General features: G+C 44.1%; 1 protein-coding gene across 2 annotated transcripts in view; it reads right to left on the bottom strand.

Moving 5' to 3' along the window:
• Positions 1–3,511: 3,511 nt before the first annotated feature.
• Positions 3,512–22,125, bottom strand: part of SYN3 (synapsin III) — a 196,806-nt gene continuing 178,192 nt past the window's right edge. For both annotated transcript variants that reach the window (XM_064455745.1, XM_064455750.1), the window contains exons 9-14: positions 21,362–21,436; positions 17,852–17,954; positions 12,106–12,240; positions 7,164–7,248; positions 5,418–5,715; positions 3,512–3,896 (exon numbers count right to left, since the gene is read on the bottom strand). In XM_064455745.1, coding sequence (XP_064311815.1) covers positions 3,764–3,896; positions 5,418–5,715; positions 7,164–7,248; positions 12,106–12,240; positions 17,852–17,954; positions 21,362–21,436 — 829 coding nt within the window. In that variant the 3' untranslated portion in view covers positions 3,512–3,763. The remainder of the gene's footprint in view (positions 3,897–5,417; positions 5,716–7,163; positions 7,249–12,105; positions 12,241–17,851; positions 17,955–21,361; positions 21,437–22,125) is intronic.

The following is a 22,125-nucleotide window of genomic DNA, read 5'->3' as shown; positions in this document are numbered from 1 at the left end:
TTTGCAAACTCTGTAGGAGAGAAGTCACGAAAGACGAAATGCCTCAAGATGGGCGTTTCTTACCTGGACTCTTCATCTGCATCCAGCACTGTTAGGGTTGCTACTAACAGTCATCTGGAAATAAGGAGCTATTGTCTTTGGCTTTTCTATTTATTGTCTTTCTTATTCACGAAACTTAAGACAACCAGATGAAGCAGTGGGATCACATGCAGGGTGTCAGATCTTATGCACCTGCCTGTGATTAGTGAAAAGAAGAAAATACCGCTGCCGATATTGGAGCAGGGCTGCTATTTTTCTGAACCTTAGCTTTATACAAGACTTAGTTGCACGGGAACCTAAGTGACGTTCCCCTTGAAATACCACACCTAGATACTATAAAAAATTCAAGATGTATCTCAAGTCTGTATCTAAACAGCAAAATGTAAATTAGTTTTCCAGGTGGTGGATATGAGTGGGTGTCTTAGCTGTGTCCCGGCTCCTTCTTGGGCTGCATCCAAACACACAGATCTATTAATGTTTCCTGGCTTCCATGTGAAGAAAATTAAAGTGTTCAGGACAAAAGGGAAGCTCCGACCAGGTGCTCCATTTTTGCAGCTGTGAGAGAAAGTTCCCAAGGCATGTTGTGGGGTGTGCCTGCCCTGTGATTTAAATGTAGCTTCTATTCACCAACTTTTGTGTTGCCTTCTTACTGCCCCTAACTCCGGTGGTTATATTTAGGTATCCAAATACCTTTTGGGTATACCTTAGCTCCCCATTCACAAAATGGAGAATACACCACTTGTACACCTCTCTCTCTGCCTTTGTTAGATTGTGGGGATTCTGGAATAGAAACCCTGCATCAAAGGCGATAAACTGAATATACGATGATGCATTTGTGAATCTCCTGCTACCCACAACATCTAGTATGTGAGCAGCATAGCTGTGGATTGAAGTGTATTGGAACATTTATAGGACACAATATAGAGTTTAATTTTCTTAACTTTGGAGATCAACTCAGTGTTTTCATTAAAGCATTTCTGTGGGTAGAACTGAAGATGCTTTTCAGGATCTATAGGAGTAACTGAGTTAAGCTGAGAGTGCCTGTTGCTTTTACTTGTTTTTGCAAGCTGGAGCTAGGAGGAGGGGAAATGCCGTTTTGTTTCTCTGTCCCATGAAAGATGGCAGCTGGGAGCTGCAGGCAAATGATGAGATCTGAGTCACTGCTGGGTATCAAGTCAACAGTGCTGTCCCGTTACTGTGGTCTGCTGGAGGACAGCCCTGCTGTGTTCAAATGCAGCATCAGCAAATGATCCAGCCGTTGTGGTTTCAGTGGTGAACTGGTGTCGATTTATGGGGCCATGCCATACTAGTCACCAGTTACTTATTTTTTGTATAGGTTGTGTTGGTAAGAGAGACATAAACATTTGGGGGATAGAGCAATTGAGGATTCTGGCAGTAAACTTTTGGTTTTGTCTTTGCATCTCTGGTGACCATTTAGTAGGGAAAGGCATAAGCCATGCTGAGGGAAGTGTTATAGAAGGAAATCCTCTCCCACCAGGGTTGTATTACCTCCTCTCCATATAGTGGAACCTGTTAATCTGCTATTGTTCTTGCCAGTGGGACAGTGCTTGCTCAAGGCAGTTTGTCACTCCCTTATTGCTCCTGGAAACTGTGAAACAGCAGGGTCTGTTTTTTTTTCTCAGCAATGACATGTATTTATGATGCTACATTGTAAACTGCTTAGCAAACCTGGAAGGACAACACAGAACTGGGGTGGGGGGATAAATCATCAGGGAATAGGGTGGTTCTGTAATATTGAACTTGAGTTATAAATCATTGATCCAGATGAGTCTCTCGAGAGCCTTCCAACCTGGAAAAGCTATGCTGTTACTTGTCTGAAAGTGCACAGGTCACAAAAGCCATTATATGTGTAAAGGCCTGCTCAAGGGTAGATCATACAAGGTCCAGATGACTGCATTGAATATAGATGTTCATCACAGGTGCTATCCAGGAAGGAATTGCTTGTTTGGCCTTATTCCCACCAGTGAATTGTAAGATCGAAGATGGCAAATGCTGCTGTTGCTTTTCTGCTTTGGGGTTCTCCCCATTTAAGTGACAGCAAAGATCTGTGCTGTTGGCTCAAATGTTTTTAACTTACTGGCCTCCCTGGGCATTCCTAAGTGTCACCAAGGTGAAGTGGCTAAGGGAAGCACAAAGCCGAAAGTCTGGCCTTGAAGCTGTATGCACAGTTTGAGACTAAAGTACTTGACCAAACTTGAAGAAAAGTTGAGGAGATAGGATGGGGACTGGCCTGCCTGCATTAGGTGTGTTATAAATAGAACTAGCACAGTGCAGAAGGTAGGTCCTCAGCTGGTAGAAATAGCCACAGATAGGTTTATTTACCCAAGGTGGTTTTTTTTCAATCATGAATGTAGCTTGTGTCATTCCTGTTTTTTGCCATGTCCCAGTTCTAGTATATGTGCTCATCACAGCTTTGTTCCATGTTGCCAGCTTAGAGGAAAAGCACACCTGGCGAAGATCCTTCTCTGTCTTCTCTAGAAAAATAATTCTTGATGGTGGCTGGGGAAGACTAATACTGATCATTACCTGCTTGGGTCAATGCCGTATGTGCCCTCCCATGGCTTGGTGTCTCTGGATGGACCCTTGTAAAGCACAGTTTTCCTGTTCTATTGCAGGTTTGTCACCTTGTATTAATTTTGCACTCACCCCAGTGAAGTCAATAGGAGTTCAAGGAGGGAGTCAGGATTTCAGTCCATCTCTCTGTACATTTGGTATTATGGAACACTCAGCACACAAGTATGCGCACTTCATCAGCTCTGCTATTAATTAAACATGTTCCTGGGGGACATCCTTAGCCAGATGTGACCAAGTCACCAAAGCGCTTGGAGTTTAGCTGGGTTTTATCTGGAATTTTTGTGAACTGTGAATGTGAACTCTGGTGTTTCCAGGGGCAGGGGAAGAAGCTGTTTTTTGTGTGGAAGGCCCATTTCTCAGGTTATTTTTGAGCTCAGGCTACAGGGTTAGAACATGACATTTTTCTCTCGGAATACAGGAATCACGTGCAGGGGACATAAATGCAAGGCATGAAACAGAGACATTTTATCTTTTATGAGCAGAGTGATCTGGAACAAACCAGCAGTCCATCTGGATGACCTGCTCATGTGATCTTTGGCGCTTACTGATGTCAGTACTGTATTTAATCTGAATGTAGTTTTGCTCTGAAAAGTGGCTTTTTATCAAGTTGGTGTCATGAAGTTCCACAGCTCACTCTGTTTCTATGCTCAAGCATGCTCACTTTATCGGTCAATGAATACTTACTCTTGACTCTGTCTTTGTACATCTGTTTCAGAAATAAGCCTATTTTTTTTTAGCTCAACGTCAACAAGGATTCAGTAATTGGTAGTTAGCTATTGTATTGACTATGTACAAATCAAAATCTAGTTTGCGCTCTTGTAACTGTGTTGACTCTGCAGGGGTTAGCAAGAGTAAAATTTGCTTTACAACTCACAACTCAGTCATTTGAGCAGATGTGATTCTCATTATGCACAAAAAACAATGAAATAGTGCCACTTTTATACAGTCACTTTTCAGACCATTATTATAATATTTTCTTTGTATTAAAACAACTATAGTTTTCTAAATTCCCTTTACCCAGGTGTTAGTTGTAAATCGCTGGGTACCATTGAGTGTATTCGGGATGACATCAGGTACGCTGATATGAAGAGTGAGGGCTGACAAAAGCACAGATCCAGCTGCAGGGCTGTTAATCGGAAAACAGGCTAGCAAATGATTTCCTCAGGTTGCGAATGGTCTCAGCTTTTGCTTCATCTTCGTTGGCATTTCCCCGCTGAGATGATTCAGATATGCTGAAGGTGTTTGTCAGGGACTGTGATTTGCTGAAATGGAAAACAGAGTTCAGACTGAGCTGCAGGAGGTGGTAGTTCAAAGCTGGTTACTGATGCTTTGTGTTCCACCACACAGGCAAATTCAGGGATAAAAGAAGAGGTAAGCAAGGAGAATCTCCATATGCTACGACATCCAGGAATGAGGGGAGGGAAAGAGAGGGGAGAGGAGGGGACATGGGCAGGTGGCTCTAATATCACAGTCCAGACTAGTAAGTGTTTATGAAAACATCTGACTAAAAGCATGCAATTGCCATTTGGTGCAACTGTTGTGAGGAACAGTTAAGAAATTTCACTACTCATACAGAAGAACGGATTCATACTGAGGGTCATCTGTTTCTCATCAGCTGCCCCATGTACGGTGGTCCTGCCCTTTCAAATGTGAGAGCCTGAGGGGTTGGGCAAATTGGTAGCCATGACCGCTGTGATGTGTGCTGGTGCTTGCCCTCCCTAGTGTCTGCTCTGACTGTCAGCTGTGTTATGCAGGTCTTGTCCACACTGCTCCTGCTGGGTGTGTATCTGCTAGTGTTTAAGTTCATATCAGGACTGTGCTTTTGAATTAGATCTCCCAGTTTTCCCCATTTACCATGCTTTGTCATTGAGTGGTTTCTCCTGGTCAGTAATATGCATGCAGTGTGAGATCAGACTCTGAATTAAAGTACCTGGAAAAGTGTGGAGACTGCATCCTTAACTCCAATATTTTGATCCTTAAGTCACCGATCTTGTCTTGCCTTGCTAATGTAAACATCACCACTGAAAGCCTGTTCCAGAACATCACTACTCTGCTGTCTAGAAACTGTCTTCTCATTCCTAGCCTATATTTTGTTCTGGTCTGTTCAAACCAGTTTGCTCTTGTGTCAACTTTTTATTAATACCGAACATTTTTTTCCAATCTTTCCTGCTATGGTACCAGCCAGATATGCTTCATGAAGGGTGGCAGCAAAGGCTGTTACCAAAGATCCACAATAATTCAGTGGTGTGGTCTGCTCCAGAAAAGTGCTTGAACATACGATCACCATCTGGAGTTATATATATGAGTAGTCCTGCTTCCCTCCCCCCACCTCTTTTTTTGCTACCAGTTGCCAAAAGTTGCCTTGTGAAGAACCCTGTGTGGCTCCTGCATTCAGGGAATAGTGAAGGATTGACTCTTGTTGAGCTCCCTGGCCAATAATATGTGGATTCCAGCCTGTAAGGAGTATACACCCTGCTGGGAAGGTAGTAGCTTTGTTGGTATGGCTGGGGTAGAGCACACAATTAACTGAGTGCATGAGCAAGTGGAGGAAAGTGAAATCTTAGACATGTCAAATACAACTTGTTCTTCCTGACAGCAGTTCAATGGTGGCCTGTTAGGTCCAGGCATGTATACCTCTGAAGTCACTCATAACTGTCCAGGCCCTTTTCCCTGGGGACTACTGGGGGACAACAGGTAATAGGTTCTTCATGCCAGCTCAGGGTACTTTTTTGACAGCCTTATTCTAATATCTGCATATATTAGCAGTTTAACAGAGCACCTACTTCAGATGTGGGTGTGGGGTGGATTGCTGCTTGGATGTTTCAGTGGGGCTTGGCTGGCTAGGAGCCCGGCCTTGAGCAGGAGGTCTAGGCTGCTGTGGAGGGAATATGCCTGCCTTGGAAGCCTGGACTGGAGAGGACCCAGTTGCTGATCGGACTTGCTGTGGAGATCCAGGTGACCTTTGCTGCTGAGGTGAAGTGGACTGGGGACTCTGGGGCTGCTGTCCTTGAGGAGAGAGCCTCTGCTGTGGAGGTGCATTTGTCCGTGCAGGCTGAGATCCCTGAGGCTGGCGTGGTCCGCCTGAAAGGGACATGTAGACGTAAACATGAGGAAGTGCATGTGGTGGACAACAAGCAAGGAGCATCTGTATGGAAGAATGGGGTTTGCTAAGGGAAGAGACTTTTCAGAGTAGCTTCATGCAGAAGGATAAGGGAAAACCTCTTTTACAGGCCTAGCACCAGTGTCATGCCCACGTCTCTAGAGTTGTGGTCCATTTCTCTACATCCTTCAGCACTAAAGAAGCTCTGCTACTCCCCCCAAAGGGAGTCACTTCAACGTAGTGCAATCTGCCATGTAACTAATATTTCTCATCCTTGGCAAGCACTTCCTGTGTTGGGAAGCAAGAGTCACTGGAGAAACAACTCTCTGCGGGAAAGGAAGGCTGAATCTGCTGGTTTGGGTCAGCAGTCCTTTCACGGGCCCAGCAGTTTGATGTGAGACTGTGCACCCTGCTGCTATCCATATGTCTGTTCCAGCATTATCAGCAGGTAACTTCAGCCATATTGGTAGCAGACTCTCAAAACTGAAGAGGATGTGAAAAATAATTGGATGTGACATGAGAAATTACTGGACATGACAAATAACACTGAGAAGCTGGCAAAAGTTACAGATAGTGTTGTGAGGGCTGGCTGGATTTCACAGGTGGTCAAGGGGGAGTTACGTGAGAAAAAACTTTGCAGAGAATTGAAAGGGACTACTGGAGACAGATGGGGAAGTAGTATCCTGCAAGGCCAGGAGTCCATAGGTGATCATATCAGTAATAGTGTATAACGCCAAGATTACATAGATGCCTTTGGTACTTGAAATATCAAATTTTGGATACAGCAAAACTGTGGCCAATGAGGAAAAGGTAATTAGAGCTGAGTGTTAATTTGGGTGGCAAAAGGGAGGGTCTAACTGGTTATGTGAATGGAGTGTTTAGTGTTTAGGTACCCACAGGGCAGCCCAGTGCTTCATCACCTCAGTGTAAATCAGGATGATAAACCAAATCTCTTGTTCTGACCAACCACATAAGTCAAACCTGCTTCTGCTGTCAGGAGGAGCTGGGGGTGTGCTGCTGCTGACAGGGGAACACCTGGACAGACGGATCAAGGGTCCTGGCATCACTGTGTTGCCATCCATCCCAAGCCTGACAGCACCAGCATCTTCCCGTCATTTCTTAACGCTTGTAGCCACTAGAGCTTTGTGCAAACAGATACACTCTGCCCAGAATTCTGCTCCAGTGCCAGTTCAAGTGGCCTCACTTTGCTGAGCCATATCCTACCAGCAGCATCAATTGGGTCTGTATCAAAGTTTCACCCCACTTTCTGAGCTGCTGTGGAATATGATAGCAGCTGTTTTAACAGCACACTGAATTTGCTGTCTGGTTGTCAGCGAATTGGAATTAAACCTTTACCACGATAGCTTTTATTTAGAAGGAAAACTGGTACATCTCAGTCCATACTGTCATGAGGCCTGAAGAACTGTACCTTGGGGAGGAGGCCGTGGTTGGGACAGTTGTCCAAGCTGAGGTCCAGTCTGAGATTTCATTGATGCAGGCTGAACTTGTGGAGGCTATAGGAAAGAAAAGCCATTCCAGTTAATGCAGAGTCCCTAAAGCGAAGCCCTGAAATAATATAGGAACTGCGGCATCATGAAGTATTCCTTAAATACACCCACCATCCCCCCTCATCTGGCTGGTAAAATCCCATGGGGCTAAAATGGAAAGCTGAGTAATAAAGAGCACAGAAATTGTTTGCTCAGAGGGAATAACAATGAAGTTAAAATTTAGAATGTTTTTTAGGCAATCAGTAATTACCAAATGTATCAGGCCCGAGGGGGTCTCTAAGTCCCATCTCCCATTTTGGACAGTTGCCAGCACCAGATGTTCCAAAGGAAGCAGGGATGAACCATGGAAACATCTATGGAGCAATCATCTCTTTACCCTAAGGGGTCTCCTCTTGATTGCTAATAGCAAAGGCCAACTTAAACCCTGAAACATGAAGCTTACTATCTGCTCCACAAAATCTTTGCAACAGTTCCACATATTTTGTTTTGATACTTATACCCAGACCCTCTGAGTCTTGCTCGGCTCTCAGCCTGACTGCTTTTCCCATTTCTTAACTCCATTGCTTTGTTCTGAGTTTTGAGAATAGTTCTCACAACCTGCCCTTGCTAGGCCATCCATTATTTTGCAAACCTTTACTGCCTTCTCTCTCATTCACCTCCTTTCTAAAGCCAAGAGACTGAATCCCTTTGGTCCCTCCATGGGAATGTTTCCAGGTCCCTAATTGTTTTCATCACCCACTTCTCTTTCCCAGCTTTGTGATTCGTTCTGCAGATGCCAGAGGCAGGCCTGCTTACATTATTCCAGATGCAGCAGTATCTGGGTTCTCTGTATACATCACCAGATCATTTCGCCTGCATCCTAATTTCCTGCTTCTTCCTTGTCAACAAAGCCATAGGCTGAGCGATGGTTTTCATTAGCCTGTATGTGACAACGTCTTTCTCAAGGGGCATGGCTGGTGCCACTTGCAAGGTCTACAGATTGTTTATGTTCTCCCTCTCTCTACCCCCAGCTTAGCTTACCTTTCAATCTTCTGTATGGAGTTTCATTTGCTGGTGTGGTGACTTAACATACATAGCTCTGTCAGATGTTCTTCACTGCCATCCCTGGTCCTGACTAAGGCAAATAAGTTGGTGCCATCTGCACTTTCTTCTCTCTCACTGTTTACTCTTTTTGACAGATATTTTAATAAACAGATTAAGCAACACAGAACTGTTGCACAAAGGGCTAGTCCAAGGTTAACAAAAGTCTGAATAAGCCTATTGCACAAAATTGTTTATGAAAGCAGGGGATCCTGGAGACAGATAGGCTGGAACATGCTGCGTTATTTACATGGAGAACACAGTGATAAAAGAGTCTTCAAGGCTCCTGGAAGGTCAGGAGAATAGCTAAGTGAGTCTGGAAGTAGAAAGGAATGTCGCATAGTTGGAAGCATTGAAACGAGTTTCAACTGACTAACATATATGTGATGAGGTTGCCAGACCATCTTTTACACTATTTTTCTGGGGCTTGCCAAATGGACAAGGAGGAAAACCTGGGAATTTTCCATTAATGGCTTTGAGTCCTATATAGCTTGGAACACTAAACCTTGTTGGTGGAAATTTACTGTCCTAATGCTGTGAGACATCCTGATTAGACCAGCCAAAGAAAGGGAATCAGATCTCATATTCATGTCTACAGTCTTTGTCTACAGCCAACCTAAGGCTTCTCAGAGATGAAGGTGAAACAGGATCTTGAGGCTCAGAGATGAAGGGGTGAGGGCCAGCCCAAGGTCTGCCTTTGGAAGGGAAACAATGATGGGAAGGGATGGAGGTGGGGCAGAGGTGAGAAGAGACCTGCAGCTGTAACCATGAAACCAGGTTTTGTGTTGTAGCCATGAAAAAAAAAAAGGTTGTCATTAACAACTTATCCTGTCCTGGGTTTGGTCAACCCTATGATCAGCATGACCAGGCTTAGCATTCTTTACATATCCCCTCTGCTAACTGTTTGCAAGAATTAAAATCTCTTGTATCTCTGTCTTTATCTGAGGCTGGCTTCTGCTCCACAATGAAACTTTGCCTTTTAGCCCCTCCCTAGTTGCTTTCTTTAATAGTACTTGCCTGTTACCTTGCCTAAGGCTTTTTGACAGTCTAACTGCATTATTTTGACTGATTGCCTGTTATCTACCACTTTATGAAAGAATTCTCAAAGAAATGATGGGAAAAGAATCAAAAGGAAATTAATGGGACATTTTTCTTTGCAAAAAAAATGTGGTACATGATCTTATGCCATGGTTCTGTCAGTTTATTAGTCTTCTGTATTATTCTTTAAATTATTATCTGAGATAATTCTTAAGGTCTATGACGCTTACAACTTTTTAAACACATATTTTGTATTTTTTGTACACCAATCCTCTGGAGCAAAAACTGTTTCTAATGAAATTGCACATTTTTTTCTTGGCAGCTTAGTCACTTCCTAAATTCAGTTCATTGGATGTAGCCACCTGGGTCTGGGGGCTTAATAATTTTCTTAAATATTGGTCATCACTGATTTAATCACTGTTTTTGCTCTAACTCCTGTATTTCTTATCAGGAAAAATTATCTAGTTTAAAAAGTTCCCCACTTTCAGCAATTAAATTTACTAGAGTCACAACACTCTTCCTGTGGTCTTCATTTTCTCCTTTAACTTTGGATGATCTATAGAGCCCACCAATTGTTTGACAGGGTTCCACCTTTTGAGGAACTCAAAGAATTAGTTTCATTCTTCCCTCTGTCTGTTTTTCAAAATCTACTTCTATCCTTTTTATGTTTTCTTTTATTACTTGCAGATTTGTGGTCTCTCAGATAACGTCCATACAGCTTTACTTTTAATGCTAGGGAGCTGATTAATTTTGTTGTTGTATTAAAATAATATTTTCTAACTGTTTGTGTCATACTGCTACTTTTTGATATCACATCTGTCCCTTGGACATCAAACCTAATAGTATATATTAACTTTCTGAATTTATACCTGGGTGTTTCTTAAGTCTAGATCAAAGTGTTTCTTCCTATTGCACTTGGATTTTGCAGTTCCAGGAAGAAGAGATGTACAGAGATGGGGAACTCTCTCTGAATTACTGTCCCACTGTGCTATTTCACTTGCTTCTTGATAGGTGTAGTCTCACTTTTTTATGACTTTTGCCTCTTCCACCTCTGTCAATGCTGTGCACTCAGTTTCAAAATTTCTCAGTTTTTCCTGATCCAGAGACTAGTATAGACATCTCCAATAATATGTATGGATATTCTATGCATGCCCAACGGGTATCCAAAGATTCGTATTTCTATGTATTCAGTAGTGCTGTCCTTCCATTGAGAATTATTATTCTTCTTTGTTTCATGAAGTTTTCACCTGTAGCTCTAGTTCTGCATCTCACCAGCCTCACATCTAATTACTTCTCTCCGGACATTTGTAACTAGGTGTTACAGTATTGTGTTAGTAACTGTAGCCTGCGTAGTTTCTGCAATGTTTGTTGTACCAAGATCTTTCTCTATAGCAAAACACTATAGTTAACATGTTTGTGGTTTTAATTTTCTTGATTTTGTATACAGATATTTGTAGATTGTATTCTTGATGAAGACCCTTTTCTTATTTAGCTCTTCTATTTGACGCCCTATTGCTCCAAGACAATTAATTTTGTTCTTATTTTGGTCCTGTTTCAGGCCTGTTGTAATCCAGTCCTGTACCGGTATATTACACAGACAACAGATGCATCTGTCCATGCTCTCAGTTTCTGTTGGCTTCCCCTTTGCTCTTAGTTTATACACTCCATATCTTGGTTATTTCAGATGGAAGTTGTTGATTTCACTTTGGCCAGAGTAAATGCTATCCCTTCTGTATCGCTTTTCCTGCCTCAGAGCATTTTTAGTATTTATTAAATGTTTACCCTCTTGCTCCAGCTAAAACTTGGTTTAGAGTTACCCTGAATACCCTTCACGCTGGGGACCAGGTTTAGCAGGAGTGGGCTGTCACATGACAAAGGCAGAGAGCCATAAAGTCCTTTCTCCCCTTTTTTGTCTCAAGTGGAAATGGACACGGTTCCAGCATGCTGCAGTCCATATTATCCCTCATGCCTGTTTATTCTCCTGACCTTTCTTTTGTACAGATTTGTTGTCCTCAAGCCTTCATGCTTGGCTCTGGGATAGAGGTGTAGCACATATACCTGGAGACACAGATGATGTTCTGGTGTGTTTCATTTATACAGAACTGCCTCTTGGAAATGTGACACTAAGATTAGATGCATTTGATACTCAAAATGAATATACATGAGAAGCACTAAGGGGTCAGTTTAAATGCAAAAATGACAGGTTCTTATATGAATTCAGCATTAGTCAAGCCTCCTCTTAATAAGGGGGGTGAAGGGCATCTCCAAAGAAGAAAGGCTGCAGTAAGGAACAGAACAACTCTTGGTGGACATTCCCACTTTCTATTCTGCGAAGCACAGATTTTCATCAGGGTTGCAAAAACTGGAATGAAACCTATGTTGAGGTATGGTGTTAGATGGAGATGAAGTCGCACACCTCTAAAGCACCTCTAAAAATGTCTGTCTTCAATATGAATCTATGAATTTAGCAAGCCAGAATATCTAGATGCATGGACCACACACACCATCTGTGTGATGCCACAGTTACATGGAAGGAGTGGAAGGGGGAGAGAAATGTTTCTTAGCGGTACCCACTGCAAAGAGTGTATGAGACACGACTTTGGAAGAGCAGGAGTCAGTCTATCCCGTACACTCCTATACAGACTGTTCAACTCTGTGAGATGTCTGACTGCCTGACACCCACAGGGGCGAGAGAAGAAACATTCAGAAAAACAACTTGGCCATAAGGTCTCTATTTGCTCATACCCAAGGCCTCAGCGGTGACGGCGTAGATCCAGCAGTGATGACAAGCTGAGTCATTTTGGAAACAACCAGATCGGCTATAAGCTGTCTGTCCTCTTCCACATGCTCCCCAATCAGGGGCATCGAGCTGTCCATCACCTGCCACAGGAGGGAAAAACAACAGTTAGTAGTAAGGAGGATTCCTGGTGGCAGATGCCTGGTTCGACTCACCTCTCACACTAACCTGGTTTATGTCACCACATCCTTGCCAGCACCTCTAGTGACCACTCCCCCCCATGCTGAAGCACGCTTGACTTCCCTAGGTGTGGAATTTTGCTTAGGGTTTGTTTTTTTTTTTGAAACAGCATGTACTTCTCCCCCACTCCCCATCTTCCTTCCCTTCACAACTTGGAAGCCAAGCCAAGCCTTCTGATGGCTGGAGGCTTTCTAAATCAACTAAACACAAACTTGCTTCTTCACACGTCCTGAGGAGATGCCTCTGATGGATGAGGTCTCTCTGGCATTGTCTCACAGCATTTGGGGTGCCATTGCAGCAGAGAGGGCCACAGGAGAAGGGAAACAACATGTACTGAAGCCTGAGGAGATGAGACCAACAGGGTCTGGAGGAAACCAGGAAACATTTGGGTTTAATCAGTGCAAATACTGCACCCTGAGAGGGGAAATGAACACCACAGATGTGTAATGAATAGGATGTCACCAAAGTAGCAGCACCCAATACAGAAAGTAACCTTATTCTCTGCCTCTCGATACTGTTGTGACATGGCTGCTTCCCAAGCAAGTACTACAACTGTGCTGGGGAAAGCTGGGAAGCAAGACTGTGGGGATGGGGGAAGGAGAACTGTCAAAGGGTCTTTGAGGTAAGAAATGGTCTGACAACAACAATAATAATGAAAGCACAGCAGACCCACAGCTGTATAGCAGCCCTAAACATCATTTTCAACAGTTCATCATAAATCAAGTGCTTTGCAAACATTAGCTAAATCCCACAGGAAGAACTGCACTATGATGAAGTTAAGATTCAGCTAGAGTAAATATAATTTTACCAAAATATCAGGGTTAGAAGAGTTTATTTTATTTTGCTTTTATTTTTAAACCAAACATTAAACCCCCTGGAAATGCAGAGTTAAAGGTTGTGTATCTCAAGAAGGCACTGACTCATGCTCCGATAACAATCGGAAGTGCACTCCACCCTGTCAAAACTGCAGGAGTCCACTCTTGGAGTGAAATAGAAAGCCATGCATCCTTTTTTTTTTAGATTTAAAGTAGGGGAAATCAGTGAGGTGAGTTCATCCAGTTTAAATTCTAGTCTTTTATTGTAGAATAACTATTAATTTGGATTAATTTCCATAGGTAACTCATATGAACAGTAGAGAAGCTGCCTAGGAAGTTTTAACTGTGGTTTGCATGAAGAGTGAGTAGGTGTTTATATCCTTGGCCTACTTGACCCAGGGGGTGAAACGAGGAGGTTAGAAAATTAGATGGCAGTGCTCAGCTAAATACACAAAGTGGCTTTTCATTCCACTGTCTACATAGCTGTTTCTCTGTTAAAAAACGTGGTGGGGAAAGGAGCTGTTTCCCAGCAGTGTCAGGGAACGGCCAGTTCCCGTCCACATCTCACTAGCCAGGGGCTCCTGGGGGCCCTGCAGCAGGTTCCTGCGCAGGTTTCTCTCCCCTCCACTCCCACCTTAAAAGCATTCCCATTTCATTTGTCAATTCCAATTCATGTGTGAGAAAAGAGGTCCCAGCTCCCTGCAATGCACCGTGCGAGGGACCTGTCTGACCACTAGATGATGCCATTACTCTGCCAACAGCCTGGCCAGCGAGGCCTTGCTCCTGACTCCCTAACCCTCCCCGTTAGTAACTGGGGTACCGCTCTGGTCAGAAGACCCCAAACTCCTCATTACCCCATCTTCAGAACTTCTTTTCAACTATTTCTGTGGCAGCACTGGCCGGAGAGAAAGGGGAAGATACTGTTGTATAAAACAAAGGCACCGGGGGGATGAACCCTGGAGCAGGTCCCACCTGAACCAGTGAAGGTGCACCAAGGATGAGGGTATCTGCTGCCCTGCTGTGTAGTGTTTGGCAAGGGAAGGTGAGCTGTAGGAGATTGCAAATACAGGAATGAACGATCACATGCATAAGGGAAGGCCTTTGAAAATGGCAGTGATTTCTGTGGGCAAAACAACGCAGCTGGTTGCCACTGAACTGAAAAGGAGCATGAGATGTCACCTTGTCTGTCCTCCGGGAAAGGGGAATTGCTCTGGAACTGGGCAGATATGAATGCTAATGCTGAAGTAAATCAAATGGCTGGAAGGAATATGTGAATCACAGACAGATTGCACTCATCTCTTCCTGGGGAAATCACAGAACAGCTGGGCAAGACAAGAAGATGTTGGCACATATGGACCTGGCCTTTGTAGCTGCCCAAGGTCAGTGGCTGCTGCTGATGCAGCTGCTGTTGCCTGATAAGGTGTACAAGGGGAGAGCGGAAAGTGGCCAGGCAGAGGAGAAACTCGGGAAAACCCCATCCCGCTCCTCCCCCTGCGCCTATCTGACGCTGAGGCCTGAAGGCTGGTTTTGTTATTCCATGCTCTGATGTGCCAGAGTGGAGTGTTAGGTGATTTTTAGGGCAGGAAGGAAGGAAACAGATGATTAGACCTATCAGAAGAAATGATACGGCAGTGCTGAAGGGATGGGCAGGGCTTCTTGCAGGGCAGCAATGAGCATGTCTAGTAACACAGCTTAGCTGCATGGCAGGTAGGGCTTAGCAGATCCAGGAGGAAGAATAAATCCCATGGATCATTTTACTTGCCCTCCACTCACTCCATATTTGTCAGCATAGAAGAGATATGGAAAAGGGTTAGATTACCAAAAAAAGGGAGCAGGGATTATTAAACCATACCTGCTACTGAGCTCTTTTGAGAATCTGGCTGCTAACAGTGGTACCTAACTTGCACCATTTTGAGGATCTGGCCTTCTAATCAAGTGCTGACTATTCATGCTGAATATTCCCTTAGAGTGGCAAAGTTCTTCAAAGCAGAGGAAAGAGAAGTACCAGCATTTAGCATTAAATTCACAGCTGTTTTAATAGAATGAAACTTTGAAGCAATTTATTGATTTCTTCAAAGTTTTCAGTATGGACTGTGAAAATGGTGCTTAACTGTGCAAATGCTTTGAAGTGCAGAAATGTACTAGATTCTGCTGTTTGCCATGGAAAAAGAAAAGAAGGTGAAGTTCAAGTAACAGCAAATACCATGAGTGCAAGATTACTCTTGTGCTGTGCTGATAACTCATCTGTCTTAATCTGATTCTGTTTGCAACAAACCACTGTGATAAATCTCAGCTCATAGAATTGCCCATCACTACCTCTGCAAATCTTTCCTAGAGAACTGCTTTGCACTGTGAAAATTAATTACTGCCTGCAATGGCATTGTGCAAATTCCTTATTTGTTCAGCCCATTTAGGCGTGCTTTCTTGTAAAATGTCACAGCACACTGTTCCTTCTCACCAAGAAAAATACAACTGTCGCACTGTCAGATAACATTTTTTCTCCCACTATCAAAAGAAAAAAGCAAAATAAAGGATCAGTTTCAGACCAAGAAAAGTACCCTAGGAAGTAGGCTGGAGGCAATTAATTACTTGTCAGCATCTCCCTCAGATCTGCATAAAGTAGAAAAGGTGCCTGTTTGGCTTTGTTCTGCTCTTTGTATTGCGCTACTCCACTCCTTTCCCAACAATGTCCATCAGCCTGGCATCTGAATGCCTGTTAGATGTTGGTACATCGGGCCTGCTCAATCAAGTTCTCCGCTGGGATAATTCAGCGTGACCCATCTGAAGCTGATATGTTTCTTCTGATTTGTATCATATTAGATCCATTGCTTTTTACCTTGGTCCCAGAAAGAGGAGTATTAGTGTGCATTTCTCTCTCTGTGTGCAAGATGATGATGGCTGTTAGCCTGTGGATGTGCTTTTCATCCAGTCAGTCACACACAGGGGCAGATGTGAAAACCCAGGGGTATACCCAGACAGACGCATATAATCCTTAAGCATGGAATTAGCCATGTGTGCACGTACGTAGGCTTATATGCAAGAATAGATGCAGAGATATGAAATCCACATCTCACATCTAACCATGTATGGACACAGTCCAAACGTTCTTACAGTTGTCTCTTGCAAGACTGCTTTCTTGCCCTTCCTTCCTCATAGAGATAGAGACATAAAGGTGTGTGGCAGGGAGACAGTCTGCTCTGGGGGTTGCTCCTCTAGGTGGTGATGAATTGCACACAGGAGCAGACCCCATCAGCCGTAGCCCTGTCACTTCAGGAAAGACAGAGGCTTGCCAGCATTTTGTTGCTGGCAGCCTGCTTATATCACATGGCCTTTGACAGGTCACTGCTCCCTGGAGAGCAGATACATAATGCAGGAATGAGCAGTCGCTGGAGGGCTCATGTGGTTCTCATCAGCATCCCAACCCTCAGCGGGTGGGACTGCTCTCCCACACATAGCTTTCCAGTGTGTCAGCACCCCTGCATGAAACCATAGGCCGGCTCTGCTCATCTTCCTCGGCTGGCCTGTGTTGGTGGAGTTTATAGCAGGTCAGATGTTGTGCCTCCTTGAGTCACATAGTGACAGCGGCACTTGCTTACTTGCCAGATTTTCTCTCCCCCCGAGCACCTCTTAAGTTTCCACTTTGATTTTCTGGCCAACTTTTCCTTCTCTGCCCTGTTAGGATGATCTGAGTGTGCTATCTACACCACTCTCACGTCTTCCTCCTTGCCTGGCAAGGAGCATGTCAAACTTTAGCTCTCAGAGCCACAGTCCATCCAGCTCTGAACACAGAAGCCTGTGGGCCACACTGCCCATAGTAACTCTGTGGTGCTTTGGCTTTCTAGTCTGTTACTGTAGTGAATGCTGTCTGGGCAAAATATTTTAGAAATTACACCTATTTTTTAAATTAAATTGTTCCTGCTACTTCTGGACCTTTTTGCTACATGCTCACCATTTATTTTACTCTTTTAAGTTAGATGCAGCTAGGGTTTTTGTTACTGAGGTTCCCTTTAAAGTGATTGGAGAAAGATAGGTTCATTCAGAGAGAAACTGAGATTTTTAATGGACTGAATAACCTGCTGGACCTCTGTGTGGGTAATGGGAGGAGGTTAACATGACTAATATGCTAGTATCATCTGGCACCTGAATTCAGGTTGGGCTGAATATGGGCATGTTTGTTTGTGATGCTGTTGATCCCTACTAGCAGCTGTGAGAGATACCCTGGCTTTGCAAGTACTTAGCCTAGGAAGAATTGCACTGGGGCACTGGTGCACCAAGACACACCAAAGTTTGGATGCTGCCAGCAGTGCTTGCAGTCTGTTATGTGCTGGATAAGAAGGCAGCTTCACCTCTGTCCCATGCTGGTTAGGTTCTGCACTGCAGGGATTCATCAGCTGGAAAGCTGGGGTGGCCAAGCAATCTGTGGCTCTTCATTTCCTTTCACAGTCCACATTGAGAAATGAAGGCACTTCAACCTTGACACTTTGCTGCATATCTGCCAGCATAGCTGAGACTCTAAATCAGTTTCTTGCATATCAGTTGGCCACAGCTTGGAGGAAACAGGTGGGCACTGAGGAGCAGCGACTGCTGGACCATGCACACAGGGATAAGCGAGCACATTGGTGCATGTGAATTCTGAGGGAGCGTGTTTGCAGATACACTTCCCAAAGGAGACTTACATTCAGGATCCCCATGCTCTCACCTCAATGATATAGTCTTTTCCATCTTTGCTGTGGACAGCTTTGACAGCGCAGATGTCGAGACCTCCAAACATTTCCGCGCAGGCATCCGCCCAGAGTCTGTACCTGCAGAAAGCGCAGAGGCATGGCCTAGGATTAGCTGTCATTGGAGTCCACCAAATACAGCCACCCATCCCGCTGCCCTTAGGAGCACAAATCAATTCTGGAGCCCTTTTAATCACAAGGCATACTTCATATGCTTTGCTGGGTCATCGCCTCCCTCTCTTGCACAGGAGATGGAGCAAAAAAAAAAGAATCTTGCCGAAGTTTCCCTTAATTTCAGCTTTTTTCAATCATGCCCTCAAAGCCACCTTAAAATGTTTCTTTCCCTCCTTGGTATTTACATCAGGTCACCAGTTGGTTGTCATTTAGCCAAACTATTAATATTTAGCTCATTTAATCTCCCAATAGTGTTGGCCCCTTTGCGTTTGTATTGGCTTTGCCTGAAAGCCCTCCATTATGCAGGCAGCTTTCTCCTGATAAGATGTCCTGTACGGTGGGGCTGGAATAGGATGGGAAAGTGAGCGCAGAATTTAGCAGGGAGAAGCCACCCCCTCTCTGATCTGTAACCCAGTGGCTCCTGCTTTTTACAATTTACTCTTTCAATGCCATTCTTTTACAGTCTTCTGCCTCCCTTCTACCGTCTGGGTGTTGCTCCTAGCCAGGCAGTCCCATCACATGGACCAGGCACTGTGTTGTCAGAGGGAGAGCTACAGGCTGTATCCCTTTTCTCTAGCCATCCCAGAGCAGGAATATGAGCTGGAATGAACAGGGGCCAGGCCTGGCAGGTGCCCCCTTAGCTGTTGTGGTGTCAGAGGAGGAGAGAGAATGACAAGAGGTGTATTATGGATGGACCTCATCCCCCTGCTGTGGAAATGAGGAGGGAATGGGGTGGCCTGGTTTTATTTCCTGTGCAGCTGCACCACAGTCCTGACCATTTCAATAAAAATAATTATCTCAGAACAGCAGATCTGTAAGAAGGACTATGAAAAGATGTGGGGAGGGGAGGGAAGGCCACAGTCTCATGAAAACACTGACATTTTGCAGACCCTATGGGGATTGGGAAAAGAGCTGTTTTGGCCAAAGGACAAGTTTATGTCCTTGGAGCTAGCCAGAGTCCCCTAGCTTGATGATATAATGATCAGCTTGTGTGAACATAATGTCTGCGAGAAGCAAGAGTATGACTTATATGACTACCAGTGCTCTCATCCCTAATGAGGAGATCAAGCATGTTCATCCCAGCCCCCCAGAGGAAGTGGGAGCCTGAGGAAGAGTCAGTAGCATAAGGAAGAGGAGAACTATGGACCCTATGAACCAGGCAGGAGGCACTGCCAGCCCCCCTCGTGCACTGCTGTAGCCCCACACCCAGGGGCACTATCATGGGAACCACCTCTCTTCCTGAAGGACACCTCTAGGTGTCTGGGTTCAGCAGCCAGGCTCAGGAAATTATTGCCCCTGCCAGAGACCCCAATAGCTACATGTCTTCAATGTTGCTGGCCCTAGGTGAGCTCTGGGAGGTGTCAGGACTGCTGGGGTGGAATAGCAGTGCTATGAGACAGAAAGGTGTATGTATGCATATGCATCAGTGACAGTGTTTGCAGAGCATTTACTGCCTTTTTGCATACTATTAACTGAACACATCAACCCTTTGAGCTACTGTTCAGTAGAGTACGTACTTCAGGTTGCTACTACTCATCAGAGCATTTCAGCACATTCCTGCCTTGTTGCATTCACTGATGACTCACAGATTTCAACAGGATTTGTTGCATTTATGGCTAGATAAGGCTAGAATGGTGAATTGTGGTACCACATCTATAAAGCGAATCTTCAAAATGAAACACGGCAGGCTGGCAGGAATCTGGGTTTCAGTTCTACAACACTACCATGAGGGAATGTCTATCCTTCATCTCTCTAGCTTCAGCTGTGTTATAAACGACAAGGATGCATAATAATATCCAGCTCCCACAGTCCTATTAGGGTCTTGCAGAGTCACCTTCAGCATTTGATTTGGGTCTTGGCTTTGTTTCCCCGTTTCACAGACTAAAGGTGCAAAAGGAACCTTAGATGATCACCTGCACAACTCTTGTACCCCAAAGAGGAGATTTTTCTCTAATCTGGTCCGAAAAAGGACAGAGATTCCCCATGTCCTCCAGGCAAACCCTTTCTGTGCTATGCTATCCTTACTATTAGGAAATATAGGAAATGCTCAAATGAACATTTTCTGCTATAATTCAACCCCATTATTTCTCACAGTATTGCACTAGTAATGTAAAGAATGAGTAATGCCCTATTAGCAGCCTTCTACATATTTGAAGAGCTTGTGCCCTTTGAGATTTTTTACCATTAGGATGAAGTGGTGTTCAGCTTGTGGACAACTTCTTACAGCTCTGTGACAGCTAATGAAGGAAAGTGAACCTCTGTACTGCAGGCATAAATTCATTATGCATGAGTCTACACCTACTGGAAAACTATCAGTGGCCTGCTAACTGAAAAAGGAGGAAAACTACACAAGCAGTTGTTGCATTCTTTTCTCATAGGCTGATTGTGTTTATTCCTCTGACCATTCCCTTTATTGTCCTTTGGGCTGTCTCCAGCTCATTGCTATCTTTCTTCAAATGTGGTGCCCAAACCTGGACAGAGTCAGAGCTAACAATGATCCTGACAAATTGCAGGTATAATCTGAAAAAAATCTTAGATTCACTAGGGATGAGTGCCTATACATAATCTATAGATTCTATAAATCTGTGAATAATCTATATAAAAAACCAGGATGGAGAACAAGTGACTTTACAGCAGTTCTGCAGAATAGGGTTTAGGAGTTACAGCAAAGCATAAGTTACCATGAGTCAACAATGTCATGCAGTGCAATATTAGCAAATATGATGGTGATTTGAATATAGGAAGTACCATTTGCAAATTTTAGGCTGTAAGATGCATGAGACAAGTCCTCCTGCTCTGTTCAGCAGTGAGAAGACCGTGGCTAAAACACTGTCCACTTTTGGGAGACTAATGCAAAAAAGCACTTTCAACACGTCATCTGACAGATCTTTCCCTCTTTTGAGCAGAAGAAAAACACTTTTCTGTGTCTGCCTCTCATTAGTAATGTACTTAGAATAACTTCTTGTTACTTCTTGTTTTGTGCCGTGACCTTTCTGATTTTATCCCTACATGTTTGTGCTCGTGTACTTGACCTTAGTATGCTGGTCTTGTTTCCTGTGGCTACATTCACTAAAGATCTAATGATTTAGCAATGTTGGTCTCTAGCTGTACTTCCAGTTTGTTCTCCAAAATAGGACAGTTTGCCTTTATGGCCTTAGTATTTTTTTAAGGAAACACTCGGTCTTTTAAACTTCTTTATCCAGCCTCCTGGGAGACCTCTCTTACCAGTTTTCTCAATTGACTGAAGTCTGAAATACAATTCCTCCCTTCTAACCCAAGAATAGCTGACACTGCCTTGAAAACCTCTTCCTTACCTCTCTGTCATTGCGATCTGTTCTAGCATCGCGGAACCTGTGTTTGCCTTCCAGTTTCCAGAGATGGACGTCCTCCTAGGAAAACAAACCAAAAACAACCTGAACATGGAAATACACTCTTGCCCCATCCTCCCTCATACTGCAGTCCTCATTCTTGACTCTGTGCTTGTACAGGAGGGGGTGAGGCGAGGTCCTTCCTCACAGAAGCCTCTCCAAATCCTTCCTCAACAGCACTGCATACAGGATATGCTGTTCAGACTCATGAAAGACTGAATGAGGAGTTAGACAGGGAAGCCTCCAAGGAATCTTGAGCACACATCAAGCTCTGTGGGTACTTCCTTTATATATAAGTCCCAGGAGAGCAGAAATGTTGGTAGAAGATCTCTGGGATAATCACCCTTGTGTTCTGCATCCTCCATCCATGGAAGAGCGACTGTCCAGGTAACTATTGCCTGAGCAGCTTCACAAATGTCAGCTATGACATTGTGGGTCTCCCTAACTTTGATTTTAGTTGTACTGGTGTCATAGGAAATATGATTATACTCTCTTTTTACTGACTTTTCACTGCCATGCCTGTATCTGGACTTGGAGAATTTCCAGAAAAGGTACTGTTGCTGGCAAATCCTGGGTTTCATCATCATCCGTCAAGGGGTGAAAAAATTTCCTTTCATTGACCTTAGGCACAGGGCAGACCTTGGATAGCCTGCTGTGACAACGTTGCGCAGATAACTCTGGCATAGCGTACAAGCTAGGACAGGTCAACA

The sequence above is a fragment of the Phalacrocorax carbo genome, chromosome 1 (genome assembly GCF_963921805.1).
Source record: "Phalacrocorax carbo chromosome 1, bPhaCar2.1, whole genome shotgun sequence".
In the NCBI taxonomy this organism is placed as follows: domain Eukaryota; kingdom Metazoa; phylum Chordata; class Aves; order Suliformes; family Phalacrocoracidae; genus Phalacrocorax; species Phalacrocorax carbo.
The sequence above is the reverse complement of the archived record's forward strand: the minus strand, read 5'-3'. Positions and strand labels throughout refer to the sequence as shown.